We start from the raw sequence: 26,772 nt of genomic DNA, 5'->3' as shown, positions 1-26,772 counted from the left end.
TCAAAATAACTCTGAGATTCCATCTTACACATGTCAGAATGGCTAAGATAAAAAATGTAAGTGACAGTTAATGCTGGTGAGGATATGGAGCAAGGGGAACACTCCTCCATTGCTGGTGGGAGTGCAAACTCATACAGCCACTATGGATATTAATATGGCGGTTTCTCAAAAAATTGAGAATTCATCTACCTCAAGACCCAGTATAGCACTTCTGGTCATATACTGAAAGGATGCACCATCCTATCACACTTGCTTAACTATGCTCATAGCAGCTTTATTCATAATAGCTAGAAACTGGAAACAACCTACATGTCCGTCAACCAAAGAATGTTTAAAAAAAATGTGGTACATTTACACAATGGAGTATTACTCAGCTGTTAAAAAAGATAACATCATGAAATTTGAAAGCAAGTGGATAGAACTAGAAAAAAAAATCATCCTAAGTGAGGTAACCCAGACCCAGAAAGACAAACATGGTATGTACTCACTTGTAAGTGGATATTAACTGTAAAGTAAAGAACAACCATGCTACAATCCACAGACCCACAGAGGCTAAGTAACAAGGAGGGCTCAAGATGGGACACATGGATCTCCTTGGGAAGGGGAAATAGAATGGATATCGTGGGTAGACAGGGAGCAGTTGGGAATGGGAATAGGAGGGGTCAGGTTGGGGAAGATGGAGGAAGAGAGTACTGGGAGAGACAACTGGAATTAGAAGGCATTTTGAGAGTGAGGTAGAAACCTACTATAATTGAAACTCCCAGGAATCTAAGAGGGAGACCCTAGCTAAGACTCTCAGTAATGGGATACAGAGCCTGTGGTGGTTTGAATAGAAATGGCCCCCATTGGCTCATGTGTTTGAATGCTTGGCCCATAGGGAGTGGCACTACTAGGAGATATGGCCTTCCATCAACTGAAGAATGGATAAATAAATTGTGGCACATATACACAATGGAATACTACTCAGCAGAGAAAAACAATGACATCATGAGTTTTGAAGGCAAATGGATGGATCTAGAAAAAATCATCCTGAGTGAGGTAACCCAGACTCAGAAAGACAAATATGGTATGTACTCACTCATAGGAGGATGCTAGATGTGGAACAAGGATGACTGGACTGCTACTCACATCACCAGGGAGGCTACCTGGAAAATGGGACCCCCAAGAAAGACACGAGGATGGCCCAATGATGGAGAAATGGCTGAGATCTACATGAACAGCCTGGACATGAGTGGGGGTAATAAAGGACGAGGGTCAAGGGAAAGAGAGCCTGTGGGAGCGGGAGATCCCAGCTGGATCAAGAACAGAGAGGGAGAACAAGGAATAGGAGACCATGGTAAATAAAGACCACATGAGAAAAGGAAGAAACAAAGAGCTAAAGAGGCCCACAGAAATCCACAAAGATACCCCCACAATAGACTGCTGGCAATGGTTGAGAGACAGCCGGGACTGACCTACTCTGGTGATGGGATGGCCAAACACCCTAATAGTCATGCCAGAAATCCCATCCAAGGACTGAGGAATCTGGATGCAGACATCCACGGCTAGGCCCCGGGTGGAACTCCGGAAGTCTAATTAGCTAGAAAGAGGAGGGTTTATATGAGCGAGAATTGTTGAAACCAAGGTTGGATAAAGCACAGGGACAAATAGCCAAATGAATGGAAACATATGAACTATGAACCAAAGGCTGAGGGGCCCCCAAATGTATCCGGCCCTCTGAATAGGTGAGACAGTTGATTGGCTTGATCTGTTTGGGAAGCATCTAGGCAGTGGTACCGGGTCCTGTGCTCATTGCATGAGTTGGCTGTTTGAAACCTGGGACTTATGCTTGGCTCAGTCTGGGAGGTGGGGACTGGACCTGCCTGGACTGAGTCTACCAGGTCGAACTCAGTCCTTGGGGGAGGCTTTGCCCTGGAGGAGGTGGGAATGGGGGGTGGGCTGGGGGGAAGGGGAGGGGGGCAGGAGGGGGGAGAACAAGGGAATCCATGGCTGATATGTAGAACTGAATGGTATTGTAAAATAAAATAAAAGGAAAAAAATCTAAACAAAAAAAAAAAGAGATATGGCCTTGTTGAAGTGGGTGTGGCCTTGTCTCTGTGGAAGCAGGCTTTGACTTCTATGCTCAAGCCACACCCAGTGTCTCACTTAGTTCACTCCCTAAGCCTGCAGATCAAGATGTAGAACTCTCAGCTCCTTCTCCAGCACCATGCCTACCTGCATGCCACCATGTCCATGAAGATAATGGACTAAACCTCTGAAACCATAAGCTACCCCAATGAAATGTTTTCCTTTATAAGAGTTGCTATGGTCATGGTGTCTCTCCACAGCAACAGAAACCCTAAGTAAAACAGCTTGAACCAGCCATCCCCTGTAACCAGGCAAGGCTTCCAGTGGAGGCATTGGGACCCCAGCCCAGCCTCAAAACCTTCAACCTACAATTGGTCCTCCCTGCAAGATGTGCTGGGTCAACAATGGCACAGAAATTGGGAGTGGCCTATCAAAGACTATTGGAGTCCAGCTTCTTTTTTTTTTTTTTTTTTTTTTCCCTTGGTTTTTCCGAGACAGGGTTTCTCCGTGTAGCTTTGCGCCTTTCCTAGAACTCACTTGGTAGCCCAGGCTGGCCTCGAACTCACAGAGATCCGCCTGCCTCTGCCTCCTGAGTGCTGGGATTAAAGGCGTGCGCCACCACCGCCCGGTGGGGGGGGGGGGTCCAGCTTCTTAATAGCCTTTTCCCAGGGTCCATGGAAGAATCTAACAACCAGCTGAGGAGTCTAGTCTTAAAGATATTAATGAATTCCCCCAAGTGCCTGCCTTGAGGAGATTTCTATCAGTGTCCAGAACAGACGCTACAAGGGGCTAAAGATACTAATCTGAAGGACATCAAATGAATCTAAGCACACTGGGTTCTTCAGTCCATTCACTTTATTCTTCTAGGTCAATTCTATCTGCACAGTTTTAGCCCTGTCCTCACATACAGCTCCTCTCTGTGCCCAGCTTTCCTGTCCTCATAGTTTTAGTAAGCTCCTATGCTTTTGACCTGATCTTCTTCCTCTGTTCCTTCGTCCTCCATCTATCCTTCCTCACCCCTGGCCCTGATAAGCCCCACAAGAGATCTGCTTTACCCTCTATCCTATTGAACCTCTGTCTTCCTCCCCTCTCTCAGGCCATGCGGTTCTGTGTCTGCCTCTGGAATTCCGCTCCAGTCCTCACTGCCCCTGATTATGCAAAAAGCCCTGCTGTCGTCAGTCAGTCTCTCTGCAGGGCCCTTAGGTATGAAGGAAGGGTCCAATCTGAGCTTCATTTGCACAAGAAACAAAGCTATGCATCTAGGAGCCTGCCGGTCTCCTAGGCTCAGTGGGGGAGTCAGTACCTAGTGGAAGAGTGTCTGAGCTTAGCTGTTTGCCAAATGGTCTATAGTATTTGGGCACGCAAGAATCTCATAGCAAAAGACAGCTGAAATATTAAAAACTGGAAAACACCAAATATTTCATAATAAATGGCTTGCCTCTAGAAAAATACCTTGAAATTTCTAGGTATAGCTTTAATATCCAGCTGAATCTCTATAATACATTCTTGCGGCCTGCAAGAAGATATCAAATGAATCAATGTACACGAAACTCTTAGTCCATTCGCTTTGTTCTTCTGGGTCAGTTCTCTCTCTACACAGCTTCTCTTCTGCTCTCATCCTCAGCTCCTTTCTTGCCTGATTCTCTCCACACTTCTCTGCTGTTCTCTCTAAATTCTATCTTAATTCTCTTCAGAGTCTCTGAGGTTTTCATTTGTATACCTATGCAATCAGCAAGGGCGTATCAGGCAAGGTCACCAGGCCTGAATCCCCCCAGGGTCAAAAGGAGGGGTGATAAGATCCACACAAAGAGCAGTGATTATCAGCCTTCATCTGCAACCCAAAAGGGAAGTGACTAATGGGAAATGAATCAACTAAGGGCTAAATTCAGTTAATAGCTCAAAAAAGGGAATTTATGTGCTCAAACTATAGTCTTAGAAGTGGTTAGGTAAAATGTTAGGATTCTATAAGTCACTTAAGTCGTGAGTGAAAATAAAACTGACTTTTTTTCCTTTGGTGCCGTATCTGTCCAAACTTACCTTGGTTGCACCATTTTCTGGCGGTGGCGGGAGGGGGGGGGTGTAACTAGGCAACCTGTGTCACAGCTAGATGTACCTGGTGTGTAAAAGCCCTTTAGTTCCGAGTTAATTGTTAAGGGAGATCTAGAACTAGAGATAGCACTTGGAAGAAGGAGGGTTGAGCTTAATTAGCACATCTGCCTGGCCTGGGTGGTTGTCTCATTGTAAATTTTTACCTTCTCTCAGGAACTAACATATAGTCTGGATGCTTATCTATTTGCAGTCTGTTCTTAGAAAGTCTGGGAAGTATCGCAGATAAAATATTTTCAACCAGAGATGGTCCTGGCTGGATGTTGCTAATGATGATAATTACAGAAAGGCCTGAAGTTAGGGGTCTTGACTCTGTGACTGCTGTCAGCACAGTTGGGAGACGTTATCCCAATACTCCAGTTGTGTAGGGGAAACTGTGCCCAATGGATGATCAACCACACGGTTGGAAGTTCTTGGGAAAAGAATCACATGGGAAAGCTACAATAGCACACAAGAAATTCATTGCAGGAAATGGCTGATATACTCAAAAGCCAGTGTCACCAAGACTCCGTGAGTCCTGGCTTTATCTTCTGGAAGAGCTCTTGACTCTCCCAGGAATTAGCTTTTGCCATTGTCGGCTGAATTCCTACTTCATATTTCTGTGGCTTGCAGCAGTGGCCAACCAATGACCTGTCCAGCTTGAGACCCAGCCATGAGAGGGAGCCCACCCCTGACACTTCCAGGGCCAGGGACCAGAGGCTGGACAGTTCAGAGACCTCAGATAGAACCAAACACAACCAGTGGGGGTAGGGGCAGTCAATGAAATATTCGTAATGATATTCTGCTATACTTATAGACAGGAGCCTAGCATAATCATCATCAGAGAGGCTTCATCCAACAACTGATGGAAACAGATACAGAGACCCACAGCCCAACATTAGGCAGAGTTTGGGTAACCCTGTAGAAGAGGAGAAGGACGGATTGCAGGAGCCAGAGGGTTCAAGGACACATAAGAAAACCCACAGAATCAACTAACCTGGGCTCATAGGGGCTCACAGAGACTGAACCAACAATCCAGGAGCCCGCATGGGACTCACCTAGGCCCTCTGCATATATGTTATGGTTGCGTAGCTTGTTCTTGGGGGACTCCTTAACAGTGGGAACAGGGAGTGTCTCTCAGTCTTTTGCCTGCTTTTGGGACCCTTTTCCTCCCACTGGGTCACCTCATCCAGTCTTAACACAAGGGGAGGTTCCTAGTCTTATTGCAACTTACCATGCCATGTTTGGTTGATATCCCCGGGAGGCAGGCCTGCCCTTTGCTGAAGGGAAATGGAGGAGTGGATGGGAGCGGGAGGGAGGAAGAGATTGGGAGGAGAGGAGAGAGGAGGACTGCAGGTGGTATGTAATATAGGAAAGACAAATAAAATAAATACATAAATAAATGATGTCATAATCGGGGGGTTCTCAATTTCATTATTAACCCAAGAACAAAAGTATGGACACTTTAAAACACATGTGGACAAAAAAAATAAATGAGTAAAAAGCTTTCTAAATTTTGGAGATTTTTCTACCAAAATAAGAGCACAAATCTAGAAATGGGAAATCGTGTGATCTAGGGAAAAGGGGACATTGTCAAGGAGAGGAAATAACATGGCAGTGAAGGAAGAAGCTGTGCGCTGGCCCGGGGACAGCCAGTGCAGATCTGAGCCACGGCGTCAAGATGAAACCTACGCAATACCTAGGGACACAAAGAAATCGGGGGCTAAACTTATGATAAAGTCATGGTAACGGGTAAGGATTTGGGAAGAAGGAAAGGTCATCTGGAGTACTGGAAGAGGCTTTGGCAGTGATGGACCCACAGTTCCAATAGTGGAACTAAAAAGATAAAATGCCCAGAAGCATCAGGGAATTCAAAAGAGCAGCTCCCAGGGCTGCAGAGAAGGCTCGACCAGTGTTAGGGGCGTTCGCTGCTCTTCCAAGAGGACCTGAGTTCAGAGCCCAACACAACCATCTGTAACTCCAGCTCCAGGGGACGCAACCCAACACCCTCTTCTGGCCTCCACAGGCACCTGCCCCCCATCCATCTCTCTCTCTCTCTCTCTCTCTGTCTCTGTCTCTGTCTCTGTCTCTCTCTCTCTCTCTCTCACACACACACACACACACACACACACACACACACACACAATCTTTTTTTGAAAAAACACACTAACTGGAGCACACCATCTCCACATCAGATGTCTGTTTACCTGAACGCACTGATCATGAAAGAGGCACATGGAACCCACATGGCTGGGGAAAGGAGGCCTGGGCAGCCTACCTCTCCAGCTCTGCCACCCGCAGCACACCCGACCTCAGTGAGCAATGCAGAATTGACAGGAGGTGAGGAGGGAAAAGAAATAGCTGTACTGAGGTGAGCGGAGTCTCTTCTGAAAATTAAGTGTCATTGTTCAAGAAGAGATTTAAATGTGTTGGTAACTTTGAGTGTGGTGGTGTGGTGGAAAGATGAACGTGTTTCTAAAATACATATAGGAAACCCGAAAGGAACGGAATAGGCAATCCATTTAACAGGAAACTCCAAATCTACTAACATTATTCTCTGCTTTTATAATAGCAGGCTAATTAATCCTTCACTTTTCATCTGGGGGAAGAAAATCAGCCTTCCTGAAAAGGAAGAGATTTCAGGTTGTATGACAGCTTCAATTAGTGTTCAACTTCCCTTGAACTTGCGGAGTAGATGGAATGGATTTTTAAAGAGCATCCTGAGGTTGCTTCTCGCAGCTTCTCAGAGTTCCAAGCCTGTTAGCAGTGAGGTAATGCGGCCCAGAAGCAGGAAGCAGGCCTCACAGTCTACAGGCATGGCCAAGTCCACCTGTCAGAGACCCAGGCTTTACCCAGCTTGACTGGTGGGGAGGCTTCATCTTCACCACAGAAGCAAGTGTGAAATCCTGCGTCCCAGACCACACCTCTAACTGCTGTAACCAGGCTGCTCTCTCCCAGACGCCATTCTTCAGTTCCCTGCTCAGTCCCTCAGCCCACCATATCAGACCAGTCTCTCTTGTACCCGACCGCACAATAAAGGTTAATTAAGTAAGGGCAGTCCTTGTGGTGAAGTTCTTATTTTATTCAAGTTTATGTGGCTAGGGATAAAGGGGTAGCTTCATAAATCCTTTTAGAAGAGGTGGGAGTGTGTGTGCTGGGGAGGGGGGGGATGCACGCACACACTTTTAAAGTCGACCATCACACATTCATTTGTCTGTTAGGAAACAGTCACTCACCTCAGAGCATCACCACCATAAACTGGAAGACCTATCAGTTTGACTCAGGATCAAGTTGCTAATCTCCTGGAGCAACTTCTGCTCGCACTGAACTGCGTAGTGTTAGGACTGGATTAGACCTGAACCATGGCGCAGTTACAGATGAAGAACATGTCCCCAAAGCAAAAGGCAGAACCAGGATGCTGGTACCAGAGGAGCAGGTAAGTTAACTAGACTGGTCCTTGACAGACTAGAACCTTCTGTGGGCCATCTACCCCCCTTCCCTTTCCTCTCCAAATATTCCTCAAGGCACACCTCTAGGCACAGGAAAGAGTGACAAACTGAACTTCAGCTCAGGAGCAAGCATGCTCAATGCCCTTCCTAAGTGAAGACCGGGGAGGAGAAGCAGCCATCTTGCCTACTGTCTTCTTCAAAGTATCTAATTCTTCCATCCCCAAACAATATGCTCACACCAACTGAAGCACAGCATGCCCACTTCCTCCACATACTTGACAACTAAGACCCTAGTCAATCTTTCTAACAGATTAAAAAATGGGAATCTATTTCCACTTTATTGTTTTAATTACTGGCAAGCTGTTCATATTCATTGTTCTGATGCATTTATCTCATTAATCTTTATCAATAAAAATTGGGAACCAGATATCAGGGTAACAAGATGAAAGAACAGGAAGCAGGGGGCAGCCACCAGTGACTCCTACCTCTTCCGTTCCTCTCTCAGCCCCGCCTTACTCTTTCCTGTCTCCTGTCAGTCTACAGTCCTCCGAACATCTATGGTTCACTTTGGTCAGCTAGTGGCTAGCTCCGCCCTCCGACTCAAAGCAAGCTTTATTTTCAGAATGAAATCAAAGTCTCACACAACATTGTTCTTTCTAGTGGGTTATCAATTTATTACCTTAGCTTATTCTTTAAATGTTTTATTTATGTGGGGGAGTGAATTAAGCACCTATGTGTAGGGGGTTCCCAGGGAGACCAGAAGAGAACACTGGATCCCCTGGGGCTGGAGTTGCAGGTGGTTGTGAGCCACCCAACGTGGGTGGTGGGAACTGAACTCAGGTCCTCTGCAGGAGTGCTAAGGGCCCTTAGCCACTAAGCTATCTCTATTCCCTACCTTGTCCTTTTCAACTGACTCATTTTTCTGACTACTTAGAAAATACTTAGAATGTAAGGGTATATTAAACTATTATTCTGGCTACTAATATTCCCCCATCTGTCCCTAGGCTTTTGACTAATTTTAACTTATATTTACAGTTTTAAAAGCTTTATACTAGGCAAGAAAAAACATAAACAAGTCATATCCACCTTCTGAAGGTAGAGAAAGAGGAACTGATTGCCATGGTCCAAATGTGTTGAGGTCTAACTCCCAGGGCAACACAGCACTGAGAGAGGCGGCCTTCTGGGGGTGACCGGGCCTGGACAGGATAACACCCCTAAAACAAACCCAGAGGGACTTATCTACCTCTTCAATGACGCAGGCACACTCCCGTCCCTCACCAAACACTGGGCCTGTCTGTGTCTTGGTCTTGTGCTTCTCCTGTGAGAACTGTGGAACTGTGAGAAATACGTGTTACTGTTCCTAAGCCACCTCACTGGGTTCTGTGTGTGTTTCGATTTCTGGAGGATATCAACAATGCTGAGAATGAGGGGCAAGGATCTTATTTAGTCACACTCCAAAGTCACTGTGCAATTTCTAACTCTGAGGATGAAGCAAGGTCACACTGGCAACCTGAAGTCATTCATGATCATAGAGCTGAGAAAATTGTTATGAATCTCACTTGAAGTGACAATGGATGGATGTACAGTTCAACTGCCAAAGAAGAGGAGGAGGAAGAGGAAGAGGAGGAGAAGGGGGAAGAAGAGAAAGAGGAGGATTATTCACCTCCATCCCATCAGTTTGGTTCCATTGTACTTACAGCCAGAGTTGGTATCACAGGTCATGAAAATCAAGATGAAAACCCACAGAAAGGATTCCTTTTTTTTTTTTTTTAGGTATGAAAAACACACACACAAATAAATGTCTCAATGGCAGGCAGTCACTAAAGGATGTCTTCATCTCATTTCCCATTGTTGTGATTAAAATCCCCTGACAAAAGCAGCTTAGGGGGCACAAGGGTTAATTTTAGCTCACAGGGGGACCCAGTCCATCAGGATGGGGGAGGTGATGGGGGGGGAGACCCAGTCCATCAGGATGGGGGAGGCTGGTCCACTGCACTGTGTCAACAAGGGAATAACGGATGTACACATGCCCCTGCTCAGCTCCCTGTCTTCACTCAGATTCCAGACCACACCCAGGCTGCAGCCACCTCAATTAACATAACCAAGACAATCCCCCACAGACGTGCTCACAGGCCAACCTGAGCTAAACAGTCCGCCACTGGGACTCTTTTCCCAGGTGACAGGAGGTTGTATCAAGTTGATAAAACATCACACATGGATAGATGAAAAATATACAAAACACTGAAGTCAGGAATGAAAAGGCAAATTTTTCCACAAAACCTACTAATACTGAAAAGATGATAACAAGGTCTTATTAGTAACTTGATGCGAATAAATTTGACAACTGGAATGAAATGAACAAATTTCTTGATAAACACAATTTATCAAAACTCAAGACCCATTAAAAAAAATTATGCAGTCCCCTATTTTCAAAACTCACCCACAAAGCAACTCCAACACAACCCATCTTCATGCTGGCACAGCATCCACCTTACCAGCATCTGCTAAGACCCTTCAACAGAATATCTTAATGGAAACTGGCAAGCATACTATAGAAGTCATAAGAAGACACAAAACTCTAGAATAGCCAAGTAAGTTGGAAAAATATGTCCGACTCTAAGACATACAATAATCTTTAAGAAAAGGTGGTAAGGACATGAGAAAACAGACAGGGAAAGAGAACACAATAGTTTAACCTTTATTTGTTCAGTCAAGTCATTTTTCACAAACACATCGAAGAAGCTCAACAGAGAGAAGAGAATCTGTCCAACATATGACACTAGATGATTGATTTGTGGGTAAAAAACATCAGTCTCTGTACTGAGCAGCCTTCAAGATCATGTCCAGATATCTGTGAGCTCACACAGCCCAGTGAACAGGGCGAACCTGGGTAACCAAAGCCATTGCAGAAATGATGGAGAATGACTTCTGAGCTTACATCATGAAGACACTGTGATTTCTTCCCTGTTTCTGCTTCCCTTCCTCCCTTCCTTCTCCTCGTTCCTTTTCCTCTTCCTCTTCCTCTTCTTCTTCTTCTTCTTCTTCTCTCTCCCTCCCTCTTTTTCTTTCCTTCCCTCTTTCTCCCCCTGTTGCGGGAATCTAACAGAGTCACTGTATCCAGGGTAAACATCAGAATGAATGGTTGTTTTCTAGAAGTACTTAGACCTGGAAGAAATCATTGTGGAAAACAGTGATTGTTTTGTTATCTACAGAGTTGTTTTTCTGAAGGAGCTTTACAGCCTTTGTGTGACTTTGGTCACAAGACTATCCTGGCACACGTGGATATCTTAGATTGTTGGGTACCGCAAACAGTACACACTAAGGGCTAACGTTGCAGGGTGTGAGGTTTTCCTCACATATAGATCAGATCAGGGCTTTGGTATGAGGAACTTGTTTTACCCAAAAAAAAACAACTTTTGTGTAACAATAAATGAATATGCCTTTGCACTGCTGTTCAGGGTTTAGTTCATAGAAACTGCCCATTCTTGCTGTCAGAGAGCCTGAAATTCATCTTGGAGTGAGCCTCTTTCTTTGACTGGCCCTCCCAACATAGAACACCTGAATATATCTCTCTTTCTCTCTCTCTCTCTCTCTCTCTCTCTCTCTCTCTCTCTCTCTCTCTCTCTCTCTCTCTCTCTCTCCCTCTACTCATACCCACAGAGCCAATAATAAGGACACCTCGGGAATCTTACAGAAATGTCCATGAGCCAGGAGCTAAAGTATCTTGTTCAACAATCAGTTCAGCTTACCAATGCTGTGGGATGGTCTGTATATTAAATTGCTCTGATTGGTCAATAAATAAAACACTGATTGGCCAGTGGCCAGGCAGGAAGTATAGGCGGGACTAACAGAGAGGAGAATTGAGGGACAGGAAGGCAGAGAGAGACACTGCTAGCCACCGCCATGACAAGCAGCATGTGAAGACACCGGTAAGCCACAAGCCACGTGGCAAGGTATAGATTTATGGAAAGGATTAATTTAAGCTATAGAAACAGTTAGCAAGAAGCCTGCCATGGCCATACAGTTTGTAAGCAATATAAGTCTCTGTGTTTACTTGGTTGGGTCTGAGCAGCTGTGGGACTGGCAGGTGACAGAGATTTGTCCTGACTGTGGGCCAGGCAGGAAAACTCTAGTTACATACCAAGATGGATAAGTAACCTGGAATAAATCCCACATCCCATCTAGGCCTCCGGATGACTGTGTCACAGGTGATGTTTAACTGTAATTTGTGAGACCTAGAGGCAGAGCCACCAGACTCTCGGTCTACTGAAATCATGTGAAGTATTAAATGCTTACTGCTGTATAGATCCACTAGTTTGAGGCGGGGTAATTTGTTACAATAGGTAAGTCACATAAGGACTGTATTATGTTGTCCTGGCTAATTTTATGTTAACTTGACACAAGCTAGAGTCATGTGAAAGGAGGGAACCTCAATTGAGAAAATGTGTCCAGAAGATGCGGCCGTAGGCAAGCCTTAGAACACTGTCTTAATCAGTGATTGATGGGGGAGGGCCCAGCCCATTGTGGGTGGTGCCATCCCCGGGCTGGTGGTCCTGGGTTCTAAAGGAAAGCAAGCTGAGCAAGCCATGAGGAGCAAGCCGGTAAGCAGCCTCCCCACCCCCCATGGTCTCTGCATCAGCTCCTGCCTCCAGGTTCCTGCCCTGCGTGAGTTCCTGTCCTGACTTCCTTTGTTGATGAACTGTGATGTGGAAACATAAGCTAAATAAAACCTTTCCTCCCCAAGCTACTTTAGTCACGGTGCTTCATCACAGTAACGGTAAACCTAACTAGGACATATGTCATATATAAATGAATCTAATATAAAATAGACTATGACATAAAAGCTAAAACTCTGAATCCTTTCAGTTAGACAAACCAAAATATCATCATGACCTGGGAACTGACAAAGACTGTATATGAAAAGCAGTATGCACACACAAAAACTGAGGAAGGGTCAGAAATGGTGGCCCCTGTTTATAATCTCAGCACTGGGGAGACTGCGGCAGGAGGATCATGATCTTGATACTCTCCTACACTAAAAGCTGGCCCAGAGGGCACAGATTCCCAGCCCCTAGAGAGAGCCCCACAAGGAACACATCTATGACCCCAGAGCTGGGGCAGAGCACGGACAGGCAGCCTGGAAGAGGGGCACTCGCTGGCCAGCCAGTCCAGCAAAATGGAAAACTGCAGGTTCAATGAAAGACAGTGTCAACCTCTGGCTTCCACACTCCTCCACACGGACATACACACACACACACACACACACACACACACACACACACACACACACGTAAAATTTCTGTTCATCAAATGATCATTTAAAGTGACCTATTGGATATTCTAGAAAATAAGTTTCATAAAACATATATGATAACGGATTTGATTGTAGAATACATAAAGAATGCCTACAAATCGGTAATGTAAAGGCGGCCTAATTCTATTAGTGGGCAAAAGAAATAACAGAGCCTTCATAAAGGAAGAGCAATAAGCAATGAGAATATGCCCAACAGCACTAGTCATTAAGGAACTAAGAGTATGGACACCACAAATGCTGGCCAGGACACAAACAATCGACATCCATGGCTGCCGGAAGTGGACACAGGTACAACTACTTCACCAAACCTGGGAATTCTCCAGGGTGCAAGGACATGTGACCAGTGATTGCATTCACATGTATTTACTCACAGAGAAATGAAAATTATGCACACAAATACACTTTTTCTAGTATGTTCACAGGTGGATTATTCATACTCCAAATAAACAGGAAAAACTGATATGCCAACTGTGAACACAGGCAATGATAAAAGGTGCAAACTCCTGATGTAACAAAAGTATGGATAAACTGCAAAGACATGATGCTGAACAAAATGCACTGGACCTAACAGAATGTGCAGTACTATCCCATTATAGGAACTGTTCTGTTTATTCCAATCAAGGTCTTACTATGCTATTCAGGCTGGCCTAGAACTTGAAATTCTCTTGATTCTGTCTTAGTGCTGGGATTATAGGCATGATATTACAGGACAGATTCTACTATGTTCAACTGCCCATTATGTTATATTTTTAAACAAGCATATATAATCTAACATATAAAAAAAAAAACATAGAATAGAAGGAATTGCAAGATTTCTGAGTGGCTAAGCATCCTTGACGCGCTTCCAGAAGAGCCAAACTCAGTTCCCAGCACCCATTATCAGGCAGCTCAGAACTCCAGCTCCGGGAGGTCTGAGGCCCTCTTCAGGGCTCCACAGGCACCTGCATCCATGTGGCACACACACACAGAAATACACATACATACACATAAATAAAAATTAAAAGGAAACTTCCTTTTAATACAAGCATTTACAAATAGAACATTAATTGCCAGAGATGGAATGGACAGTTGACGGGGTAAAGACACAGTGTGGTCTGAATGAGAATGCCCCCATTTTTGACTACTGGGTCCCTAGCTGGTGGAACTCTGGAGAGAGAATTAGAAAGTGTGGCCATGACAATCTTGGAGGGGGTGTGTCACTGGGTGTATGCTTTTGCTCAAAAACCCATGTCATCCCCAGTCTGTCTCTCTCTCTCTCTCTCTCTCTCTCTCTCTCTCTCTCTCTCTCTCTCTCTCTCTCTCGGTTGTTTCTCAAGATGTGAGCTCTCAGCTACGGCTCCAGCACCATACTGGCCAACCTGCTACCATGCTCGCCGCCATGATGGCCGCGAGCTCTAACCCTCTGTAAGCCCCAAATAAACACTTTCTTCTACAGGCTGCCTTTGTCGTGGTGTCTTACGGCAGCAATAGAAAAGTAACTAGACACACAGAGAACTTTTTCAAGCAGCAGAAATGTTTCATTCATAATAGGGCTACAGAGTACACACATGCATAGTTCTGCTCAAATTCCATCAGTTTAGATCTGTGCATTTCAATTTATGCAACTTTGCCTCAGGATACAAAACTTTAGGAACAGTAAGCAGTGGACTTAGTAATTGCTGAGGAAGTATTTAAGTGATGAAGACTGACAGTGGCCACTCTCCCCGAAGGAGCCTGTACCCACACTTGGTACATGTTACTTCCACATCTCTTCCCTGCAAACTCCACACCTACGCTTTCGGCGTGTCTTATTTTCTTCTAAGTGCCTCTTTCTTAACCCTCACTCGTAAGCCTCCAACTACACTTCATAAGAAAATGACAGAACCTTAGTTATCTTGGCTGAAAGAGGCACTCTGTGGAAGTGATCTGAAAAGTTCTACCCATTTAACCTCCATATGGGACATCTCAGTCTGGTCATAAAGCTCCCTACTCAGCAGAAGGTTCCAGACCACATCTGCAGTGGTACCGTCCTAAGCTCACTTTGCCTCACTCTCCCCTTTCCCACACCAACAACAGCAGCGGTGATGGTAACGGTGGACCACGCTGACCTCTCATCAACACTAAACATGCTGAGACCTCAGAACAGGCAGCACAGACCCATGCGATAAACATTAGCCATGGTTCCCATTAGTACAGCCAGCTTTGCGTTTTTTCATCCAGACCGCTTGCTCGGTTGCTAACTAATTTTATGTCTTATCTGAGCGGTGCCCCTTCATCTCTGAGCAGGTGACTCAAAACCAATCTTTCTGCTTTAACCCAAGAATAAATAAGGAAATAAACAAAGATCTCCTTAACTGATATGAACCAAGCTTCAGAGAATCAACACAGCCTGCCACATCTACCTGCCACAGGTAGGGTTAATCCTACAGCGAAAATTACTGTCACGATTTGTCCCCAGGGGCCCCTAACCAATCATAGCTGAGTCCATCATCTCATCCTTCATCCCAGTGCCTGTACCTTTTGGAGGTGGCTTTCTGGGAAGGTTCTCAAGCCTGCTATCCGGTTCCTGCTTTTTTGGAGCTGGAGAGTTGGGTCCCCCATTGAGTCCGTGCAATGGCTCCTAGCATCCATCTGATGCACCTACGTTTCCTCTGCCAAACCCTCTGAACTAGTAGCCACTGACTACGTGGTGCTCGCAAGGTATGTATATATCTGTGCTGCTGGGACCATAAAGGATTTGATGGGAAAAGGTGGGGGGGGGGAGACAGAAATAAGTAGAGTGTGAACACTGGGAACCCCAGCTGGTGTGAGTTTACTGGACAAGGCACAAAAATGCACACAACCTCACATATGTGTTTGCTGACTGCCGAGCTGGGATTAAATTAGGGACAGGGTGTACCCTCCTCAGCATCGCTGCCACTCAAGGGTTCTGGAGAAGAAATTCTGCTTTAGAAGGAACACAACATCTGAGCTAGGCGCCCAGAATACTCGGCTTATCAGTGGGCTAAAATCCTATGGGCCAATTTACTTACGTTCCTTACTGGGGACCTTTACCAGCTCATTTTACAGAAAGAAAATTTTGTTTCAATGTCAAAATGATATTTCTGTGTGACTCTGAAGAAAAGTGAAGATACTTGTAAATATTATTCCATCACCTGGTCTTGATACAGTCAGATGGACTTGTTTGCCAAGTTAATTTAAAACCAGTAATTGTACACACGAAACGAGATAGACACTCCTAGGACTGTGAGAAACTGGAAAGGTAAATACTTTCTTGTACTCTCTCTCTCTCAAAGACTAACCACACTTCACTGAATATACCTTATGAGACACTCATAAGGCTGTGACCAGGAAGGAATTAACTTAAACACCAACCCTAATATCACGGTGAAGGCCATATTCGAATAAGCTACGTTGTAGTAGCTTTTTTCCAACTACAGAAATGAGAAAACATGAAACTCGATTAGCATCATCACTCTACAAGCCGGACAGCTAGTAACCTAACTGTCCACGGCACAGAACCCCAAGTCTCAGCAAAAACAGCGCCATGTGATTAACACCGACCACAGTGACAATATACCATGGGATGCAAAATAGAAGCTACCTAGGCAAAAGTAACTACAAGGAGTGGACTCAAGAACCTTAACAGAGTCTGAGAAAGCGGAAAGGAATCCACGAACTCATTCAGAAGTTGTGCGCCCGCCGTTCCTGTGTGTCACAAGCACCTGTCTGCATGAACATCTTCCAGCCAAGCCTCCTTCCTCATCAGAACAGACACGCAAACCCACTAACTAGAGTCTGGCTGCAGGGCCCTTGCAGGCGAGCTCCCTCCGAGGCCGTTTCCCACCGTGCTGCTGCAGGGCCGGGAGGCGGGGAATGCGGGGTGCTGCCTCTGCCCTTCGACCCCGCAGCGTCCCCGCCCCACCCCGCAGCGCTGTCCGTCCCGCCCCGTCCGTCCTTCCCGCCGCAGCAGCAGACACTCACCGCTCTGGTCTCGTAGAGCACCAGCTTCTGGACGGAGCTGATGATGGGGGCAGCGGCCGTGGGCATGGCTCCAGCCAATGGCGGCCCCACTACGGGGCACCAGGCCGCGGCCCAGGGCGTGACAGCTGCCGGACCCGGTCCGTCCCTGGAGGCCGAGGGAGGAGACTCTGCAGACCCAGCTCACCGGACCCCGCCGAGAAAAAAAACAACCTCAGAGCGCTAAACCTGCAGCCGCCGGGGGCCGCAAAGTGCTTCCGTATTCCCAAGCCACGCCTCCCACCAAGCCACGCCCAGACGCGAGGGGGCGGGGTTACAGGAGTACGGCGTTGTGGAGGGCGGACGCTAAGGGCGCCATCTTTGTTAAGGTCAAGCTCCAAAGCCTCTGCTGTATCTTGATCCTTAAGGAAAGGAGGTCAGGTGACCGGAGTCTCCTTTCCAATCGGCTTCTCCGTGTTTTAATTGGTCTGTTTCTTCATGTCTACTCTTTCTGAGTGCCTGTGATTTCCCCCTCTTTCGTCGCCTATTTTATTCCCGTGAGAGTCAATAAAGTTCATGTTGTGGCTGTGTGGCCCACGAATCTTTCCTAATTACTTCAGTGTGGCGCCTTTGGTATTTGCACATTTTATGTGTGAGGTTAACCGTCCGCGAATTCTTAAAGAGACGGTGCGGGGTAGGGGAGAGCCCTGCAGGGGAGCGCGCTGGTGCTGGGGGCCGTTCTGGTCAATATGAGGTTTTTCCGTTTGCTTTCGGGACGTAAGTGGACATTAAGAAGACAATATACGCACTGACTCTGCTCATCACCTCCGCATTTGAGTGGAAGGGTGTTTTTTAATTACGAACACAAAAGCACGCATTTAGGAATTCGCTCGAATTACAGCGCCTCCTCCAGAGGCCCCGCCCTCCAAGGGGCCCTGCAAGCCGCCCACAGGTTTCCAGGGCAACCGCCCAACAGATCCCTGCAGCCTCTGGAAGTAGCTGTTGTTGGTCCCGGGTCCACAGGGGCCAGGTAAGCAACCCTTTTCCCGGAGGTGTGAGGACCGTTGTCCACCGTCTGGATGCGTTTTGTTATCAGTGGCAGGGAAGTCCACTTCTTGAGCTGTTTTTCTGGCAAAACTCAATAAATCAACTTTTCAAAACCCGTTCTCCTTTCAGCGACTAAGGTATCTACCTCACAGATGCAGGCCGAACAGAGTGTAAGATAATGGTGACTAAACTAGCCTGGACAGGAAGTGCTAAGTTTCCCGGGGACCCCTCTGTACCCCAGAATCCACTGCTGAAAGGATAACACTTTAAAAGTGCAAACACTTAGCTAAATGTGATATTAAGGTTTGCTGTGGATTCAAAGTTGGGACGTTACAAGATTTCTAAAGTATTTGGGTATTTATTATTAGTTTTGTTTTCATGCTTTTATGCATCTCCTTTTTATTGAGAAACTAGAAAGATGGTGGGAGTGTCAGTTCTGGCATTTTACACTGGTGTGTGTGTGTGTGTGTGTGTGTGTGTGTGTAAGAGGGGGGGCAGCCAGGGGTCAACCTGGATGCTGTTCTTCAACCAATAAGCCCCAGGGATCCACTTATCTCCATCTTGAACTTTGCAACTTTTCCATTTCATAATGAAAAATCAACTCTTCTTAATGTAAGCTAAACTTTTGCAGAATGTTTTGGTTTAGGAAAGCCACTTTTTAAAAATGTACAATTCTGATTTTCAAATATTGTTTTTAATATAAAATAATAATTTTATACTACAATTAAACACTTCCCTTTGAGGACTTTCTTCGTTTGCATCACCTAGAAGCAGAAAAAAAGAGACAATTTAAAAAGTACCAAGTTGTTTATGTAAGGGGTAATCCCAGGAAACAGCGTCAAGGAAGGGAAGGAACTGGAAGGGGGGGTGTTAACAAGCAAACCTAGTGATTAGTTAAATTCAGTAGGAATAAGGAGTACATGTCTTGGAACTATTTCTGGGGGCAAAGGAGCATCGGGTCTACTCACCAGCTCCCATCAATTACTGGCTGAAGCCTGCTATCACGGAGAACTGATATCTTGGAACTTCCACTTTGTCTGTGCTCAAATAGCGTGCGGAAGCTGGAGGAACTCATAGACAGAATTCCACATGCTGGTCCTCAAAAGTCGAGCAGTTGCCTAGAAAGGTGTATGTCACATGCATGGAGAGCTGTTGTAGCATCTTCTGCCCGTCTGCCCTTTGAACCACTCATACCCATGCTTCCCACATCGTGGTCACACCACATGAGACATTCACACTCATGCTTCCCACATCGTGGTCACATCATGTGAGCCATTCATACCCATGCTTCCCACATCATGGTCACACCACGTGAGCCATTCATATCCATGCTCCGCAGTTCACAGTCACACCATCCCACCACCAATCCTTGAAGGAGGTGACTCGTCCCAATGTCTAAGAGGAAAGGACGTGCAGAAAGGAAATGAATGGAATCAGCCGCAGCATCCCCTGCTGCAGGTGACCCTGGGTCTGGAACTGATCACTCATCGTCACCCTCTTTACCATTCATTCTAGGATTTCCTTACTCTTGACCAGGACTCATGCGGGTCTAGGTTATTTGTCCTTCAGGTAACCAGCTTTCATTTCTGCGTCTTAGCATGAAGAAGTGTCTCAGAGACTCCCCAGAGTTCAAGATTACCTTCCCAACCCCAACTATACAATCCAAACCTAGCTCCATCTGCCAGTAGGGACTCCTCAAAGGCTTGAGGCGCCAAAAATGGCCAGGTGGTGGCAGCAGTCTCCGTTTTGTGAAACCTTGACTAGGATCTCTGCTACAACCATCATCTCTCCTATCCATCAAACCCAGTCCACCATCACCACTGGAGTCTTGAATTGTGAGGGATTGCCCAAAGCAGTCACAGAGTGATGGGGATAAGGACCACATCTCCCCTTCTGTTACTTGGCTCAGAGTATCATCCTCATCTTGAAGTATGCTGACTTTCTCTGTCCCACACAATATTAAACAGCGCCATACCTGGGCCTTTGAGATGCCTGTCTAATACACCAGCAACTTCTAGGAGAGTGTAGCTGGAGAATTTCTCTCCAGCTCTTGCCAAGTCCCACCAGTCCCGGAGCCCACTTATAAAATAAACACACAGACTCTTACATTATTTAAACTGCTTGGCCATTAGCTCAGGCCTATCATTGTCTAGCTCTTACTCTTATACTTAGCCCATTTCTATTAATCTATACTTTGCCACGTGGCTTGTGGCTTACTGGTACCTTACATCTTCCTTGTCCTGGAGGCAGCTCCAGGCAATCTCCTCCTTCCCTTCCTGTTCCCTTAATTCTCCTCTCTGTTAGTCCCGCCTATACTTCCTATCTGGCTACTGGCCAATCAGTGTTTTATTTATTAACGTATTTGTCATACAGAACATCCCACAGCAGAGAGCTGGGATGTGGTAGAGACAATAGATCCCACACTTACACACCTCTTACAATATTTACTTTACTGAGAAGAGGATGCTTTGATCCCAGACAATGTTCTATGAGATTCATGGTGATAAATGAGACAAACTCAAGCCTTCGTTAGGTGTGCTGGTCAACAGACTTTGGATGGGGAAGGCAAACTCACCTTCCTCTCCTCTGTCACTGGTCCCTCACAGTAGGACAAGATCCTGTGTAACCAGTCTGCCTGTGGTGGAAGTTCTGGCCCCCAAGAGATCATATCATATTGGTTTTACCTCATCTCAGCTGTGGAGATGGAGAGCATCTGTTGTAGGGATTATGAGAGGGAGCCTTATTAAGTCACCGCATAGTCTCTGTCACTCTATCCTGCCACCAAAGTGTTCCCATTTAGGAACCTGTGTTACTCAGAGGACCAAGGGAAGACTGACTGGCATCTCCTGGATAATCACTCTGTTCTCCAGTTTGTTCAGGACCACTTCACCAATGGATGGTTGATGAATGGAGAGATCTACACATTTTATCCTTGCTGAGACTAGATTTCCATCCTGTATAAAAATTGCCACAAATTAAGATCTTAAAACATTTATTAACTCATAGTTTCCCTGGCCAGGGAGCCTGGCATAGGTCAGCTGGGCAGTCTGCAGTCGGGTGTTGATTGAAATGTGCTCTCAACTGGATACATGACTAGGGAAGAATCCAGTCGGTTATTGGGAAAATTCATCTCTGGTGATGGGACTGAGGTTCCTGTCCACTTGAGCTGTTGGCTATGTGTTGCTCTCCAGTCCTGGAGACCAGACCCCATTCCTTGCCACATGGTCCTCTTACAACATAGCAGCTTACTTCTGAGCCAACAGGAAGTGTCTCTCCAACTGCTAAGATTGTCGGGCCTGCCGACAGTCAGCTGGGTAGCTGGGTAGAGGCGTGCGAATTGAAGAGACAATGAAGAAGACAGAAAAGAGTTGAGAGGTCTGCCTGTCAATACCGGACAGCCCCAAGTTTATTTCGCAGCCAGCTTATATACAGTTTTGAAGGACAGAGGCAGAAAAATGCACAGCACGGGCATTCAACCACTATCTACCCCGTCCTTGAGTCAAGGAGCAGGCAACTTCATTTTCTATCTCAATGTACCTGTGGCTGGCATCAGCAGCCTACGTCTAGCTAGATAGTGTGTTCCTTCTTGTGGGCTAATCAGGACTTTCTCACAGCCCTTCAAGGAGACTCTGCAGGCTAATCAGAACTTTCTCACAGCCTTGGAGCAAACAAGCTTGAACTCTATTGACTCAGAATAGACTTCAGATTCAAACTGGGAAACTGAGTCAGTTGTGGGCTCTCACATAAGATGAAGTCCAATATAATTTACGAGAATCATGAAAAGCAAGTCACACGTCCCACTTGCATTCAAGGGAAGGAGATCATACAAGAACATGGATGGGAAGAGCTCACTTTAAATGTATCTGCCAAACTGTGTCTAAGTCCAACCACAGGCTCCTCTGGTATTCCCTTTCTCATCTGGCTTTATGCCCTGGAGGCCTTTGATGAAGCCATTCAGAATCACCCACAGGCTTGAGGAATTATAAGCTCCACTTAAGGCTCTGCCTATAGGAAGATTTCCCTCAATCACTATTTTTCAGAGCTACCTTCAAGTGGAACTATAATCTAGAAGTGTTCCAATGCAGTGTGCACCAATACATCGTGATTCTCCTGGGATGGTTTTCTCCGTCTGTCAACTGTTCCCAGAGAAGTCCACCTGAGTTTTGGCCTAAAAGAGAAACATAAGAAACAGATGACAGGGCCCGGAGCAGGGAGCCTGGACTGCATATTTATGAGCCTTGCTTTTGCCCTTCCAGACTGCTTCAGCTCTGTCACAGTTCTCATTTTACCACTCAATGGGCTGCTGCCGCACTTGCTCAGCTTTGGGGCTCTCCACCCAGCAGTCCTTAGAGAAAGAAAGGCGTGTGTCAGTTCCCACGTTCCTCCTGTTGATGGTTACAAGCTTCCGTTAGAGAAGGACTGTGGCATCACCAGTGAAACTACTTATGGAGTATTGCTCGGTCTGTCGAGGGCTGCTAGCCTCCCTTCAGGAAGTCAGCTCCTGGGCTGGAAGCAGGACTCACTGTGTCCCTGGGACTGCTGATGCATCAACGTGTGGTTCAGCTGTTCCTTATGTTTTAGGTGTGTGTCAGCAAACACTTCCTCTGCCTCCTCCTCCTGGGTCTCAGCTTTAGGAACACCACCACGTTTCTAACATCGCTGCTGATCACTGTGGGTCTTGCTCTCCTGAGACTCCTTCCCAGTTTGAATTTTTGTTTATCAATGGCCTCTGCTCTTCCAAAGCTGGTCATCCCCAGTGACATATGGGAGGGAACCCAGGAGCAGAACAGCCTCACCTGCCCTCAGCCCCGGGCTACAAAGGACAGCCACTACCAGGGAACGCCTTCCTGTGCCTCCGAATGTGTTCAGTTTCTTGTGGCCTTGGTGGAAGGAATGTCCCTTGGTTGTTCCAGGGAGCACAGCACAGTAACAAATGTGCTGGCCTCATAATAACTTTGCTCTAACTTACCAGTTCTGGGAACCTTTAATACCTTTCTCTAACGGCTTGCCAAAGACATTTTCTTAACATTTCACTGCAGTCAAGAAAAATGGTTTATGTTATTTTTATTATTTACATAACCGATTCATTATCTGGGCAAATATTTTATTGACTCAAATATGTAAGCAATTTACAAATGCTTGGAAATAAGATATGGTTTTTGTACAATCCGAAAACTCACTGACCCAATTTATTTCTCATTCATTCCAACAAAAGCAGCATAAATTAAAATCTACTATTGCAGATATAATATTTAAAGTGGTGGGCTGTGCCCAGAACTCTATTTAACAGCTCAAACTAGCAAAAGCTTTCCAAAAATGATTTAAATATCTGCCTTGTAGAAATATAAATAAGTATTACAATGTGTATGTGTGTCTGTATATTTTTTCAATTTGATCTTTTGGCCATGTTGACTTTTCTTTTAAACAGCTTTGGTTAGATGCTGTTTCTCTTCAGCGTTTCATGATACGGAACGGCCCCAGGGCTAAGTAACTTCGTGGAGTTCTTCCCCACCTTCCTGCTCCAACAACTGTAAGCTTTGCTTCTTTTATTGCAGTGTTTTCTATTATGGCTTCTGCAGAGAAGACAGAAGAATATCCATTTGCAGATATTTTTAATGAAGACGAAACTGAGAGAAGCTTTTTGTTGTCCAAACCTACTTGCTTTGTTATATTTGGAAAACCAGTAAGTAATCTCTTCTGACATTTGGTGTTTTTTTATTTTAAAATAGCAATCTTATATTACCATACAAGATGGAAACTACATATTATGTTCATTTTTTTAGTGTCTGATAGATTTTCATAATATCACTTCAACTGTTATATAATATTGGTTTTGAGTTTATACATGCCTCTCTTCTTATGCTGAGCACTAGAAGAGAAACCTAGGCTACATTGGTGTTGGTTTTAATATTATAAGGATATAACTTATCAAAACTCTGAACCATGGTGATTGTTGCTGCTTTGTGATCTCAGGTTGCTTCAGATTTGATTTGAATATAAGATATCCTTAGAAACTTGTCGTGATGCTCTCAAGCTTTGTGAGATGTACTGAGATGTCTATTAATAGCAGAAGGTGCTGAGGGCAAATGGGCCTGTAGTGTGTTAGAGAACCAGCTACTGTCTTCCTGCAAAATGGGGAGAACACAGAAGGAGCTGTGGTAAAATTGTTCACTTCCAGGCAGCAGGAGGAAGGACCTCCGTGTGAGTTCAGCCACTGAGCTAATCGATAGTTAGAAGACTGGGCTAGTCAGTTAGAGAACCTTCCAGAACAGCCAAGGCCAAGGGGGATCCCATCTTCGGCTTAATTTTTGATAGGAACCATAGGACAGATAGATAACCAAGAATCATTTCCAACAATTCTCATTATGTTTCTAAGAACCTGGTTCTAAGTGTCAACACTGAAAACATCCAGGTGCAGATACGACTCCATGAGAATGACCTTGTAACTTTGAAACAGGATGCTCTCCGAAGATGTCAGTTAGGAGGTGTATCCGTATGGGCTGAGACTGCTGTCATGGCTGTCTAAGAGGCTGAGGCAGGGGGACCACACCGATGGGGCCTGCTCAGGCTGCAGAGTGAGTCCATGGCCAGCCTGGGCAGCTTAGCTGAGGCTCCATCTCAAAACAAGAAATAAATGTAGGGTCAATGGCATCGTTCAGTGGCAAGGTTCTCACCCACATAGCCACAATATTTTGAACCCCAGAGCTGAAAAAAAGAGAGGAAATAAAATTATTAAGTGGAAATCACCAAAATTACCCTTTTCTTTTAGGAAGAAAATAAAATGACAAATCTCAATATATTTTATGATGATTTATAATTAGAATGATAAATTTTTGCAATATCTTGATGTGTAGCTTCTTGGTCTCAAGTATAGCTTCCCAATTTCCTTCAATCATAATGTATTTAAATAAGTTTAGGATATTGGAATATACAAGAATTAGTGGAGAAAAATTAAGTTCTAAATGTATAGGACCCTCTTCATTTTATAGGGTAAACATTTATGTAATAATCATCAATAGAATTCTTTAAATTGATGCCTCTGCTTCACCATGAAATGAATGTTTTTTTGGGTTTTAATAACATTTCTCTTTTAAAGGGCTCTGGGAAGACAACATTAGCCCGTAATATAGCACAGGCATGGAAATGCATTCGTGTGGAAGGTAAATTTAATTTTTCCCCAATATTTTAGTATGAATAATTTAAAAGATTCACAACATAGAATTCCATGTGAACACCAATTAAGATTCCATAACTGGGCTGGAGAGATGGCTCAGCATTTAAGAGCACTGGCTGTTCTTCCAGAGGTCCTGAGTTCAATTCCCAGCAACCACATGGTGCCTCACAACCATCCATAATGAGATCTGTTGCCCTCTTCTGGCCCGCAAGCATGCATGTAAGCAGAACACTGTATATACATAATAAATAAATAAATAAATAAATAATCCATAACTAATGTTTTATCATGTTTCCTTCGTCACACATTTATCCACCTGATTCATATCAACTTTCAAGTAGCATCTACCCAGTCACGTTTATTAAATGTCTCTGTCTTTCCTCTAAACTTTTATTTCCATCAGAACTGCTTATGTGTGTGATGAGCATCTTCTTAGAGTTGGAAAGAGAAATAACTGAAGCTTTTCTTCAAAGAATTTTCCAGAACTTTATTATCTCCATTGGAAAAAAAATAGTATACTTTTACTTATATATTTCCTTACATTCTTTGAAACATGTAAGACAACAGGCTGATGCACACACATAGACACACACACACACACACACACACACACACACACACACGTCCTTCTAATCAGTAAAGCTATTTACTTCTTAATAGAAAAGTAAGGAAAAGGATGAATAAGAAATCATCAAGAGACGGGCTGGGGAGAATGCTCAGTCACTGAAGCGTTTGCCCCACAAGCATGGGGACCTAAGTTCGATCCCCGGCACCCAGGTAAACAAAAGCCAGGTGTGGTGGCAAATGTTTGCAATCCTGTGTTGGGGAGGCAGAGATAGGAGGATCCCTGGAGCTCACTGGCCTCCTGGCCTAAATGGCTGCAAGCCCCAGGCCCCAGGGAGACCCTGTCTCAAAACTCAAGGTGGACGGCTCCTGAGGAGTGAGACCTGAGGCTGGCCTCTAGCTTCCACACACATGTGCTCACATGTGCACCTGTGTGTACATACACATACATACGTACATATGTACACATACATACACACAGTACACACACAACACTCAGAAAAGTAGAACTAAATCTAAGAAATACAAGAAGGTTTAAAATCATATTATTAAAAATTAAATAACACTGATTCATATTTGTCTAACAAGTTGGTGGTGAATCATTAAAATCCCTGAACTAATGGTAATCACTGTTGGCAAGGATGTTATGAAATGGGCATTCCAGACACTGTTAGTAGAGCTGAGATGCCACAACTTTTGTAAGTCTGTGCAGAACAATCAGTAACACAGAACGCATTCACGTAGAACTCGGAAGTTTTCCTTTTTTTTTTTTTTTTTTTTTTTTTTTTTTGGTTTTTCGAGACAGGGTTTCTCTGCATAGCTTTGCGCCTTTCCTGGAGCTCACTTGGTAGCCCAGGCTGGCCTCAAACTCACAGAGATCCACCTGGCTCTGCCTCCCGAGTGCTGGGATTAAAGGCATGCGCCACCACCGCCCGGCCTGGAAGTTTTCCTTTTTAAAGAAAGGTTTATTTTTGCTTTCTGTGTATGGCTGTTCTTCCCTCACGTATGAATGTGCACTTGTGTTCCTGGTGCCCACGGAGGCCAGAAGAGGTCTTGGATCCTCCGGACTGGAGTTAGAGACGATACTGAGCTGCCGTGTGGAGCCTCTACAAAAGCAGCGTTTATCTTAGCAT

The 26,772-nt window shown here is 45.1% G+C and overlaps 2 protein-coding genes across 3 annotated transcripts in view; one reads left to right on the top strand and one right to left on the bottom strand.

The window, feature by feature from the left end:
• Fig4 (FIG4 phosphoinositide 5-phosphatase) overlaps nt 1–17,781 on the bottom strand; it is a 117,998-nt gene extending 100,217 nt beyond the window's left edge. Inside the window, exon 1 of the mRNA XM_006982781.4 lies at nt 16,879–17,781. Coding sequence (XP_006982843.1) covers nt 16,879–16,944 — 66 coding nt within the window. The 5' untranslated portion in view covers nt 16,945–17,781. The remainder of the gene's footprint in view (nt 1–16,878) is intronic.
• Ak9 (adenylate kinase 9) overlaps nt 17,536–26,772 on the top strand; it is a 139,974-nt gene continuing 130,737 nt past the window's right edge. Inside the window, exons 1-3 of one of the 2 annotated variants that reach the window (XM_016001353.3) lie at nt 17,536–17,884; nt 23,457–23,584; nt 24,998–25,061. In XM_016001353.3, coding sequence (XP_015856839.1) covers nt 23,468–23,584; nt 24,998–25,061 — 181 coding nt within the window. In that variant the 5' untranslated portion in view covers nt 17,536–17,884; nt 23,457–23,467. The remainder of the gene's footprint in view (nt 17,885–23,456; nt 23,585–24,997; nt 25,062–26,772) is intronic. The other variant, XM_076552408.1, reaches the window with a different exon arrangement.

Source organism: Peromyscus maniculatus, chromosome 16, assembly GCF_049852395.1.
Source record: "Peromyscus maniculatus bairdii isolate BWxNUB_F1_BW_parent chromosome 16, HU_Pman_BW_mat_3.1, whole genome shotgun sequence".
NCBI classification, from domain to species: domain Eukaryota; kingdom Metazoa; phylum Chordata; class Mammalia; order Rodentia; family Cricetidae; genus Peromyscus; species Peromyscus maniculatus.
Note: the sequence above shows the minus strand (reverse complement) of the source record. Positions and strands in the feature narration are given on the sequence as shown.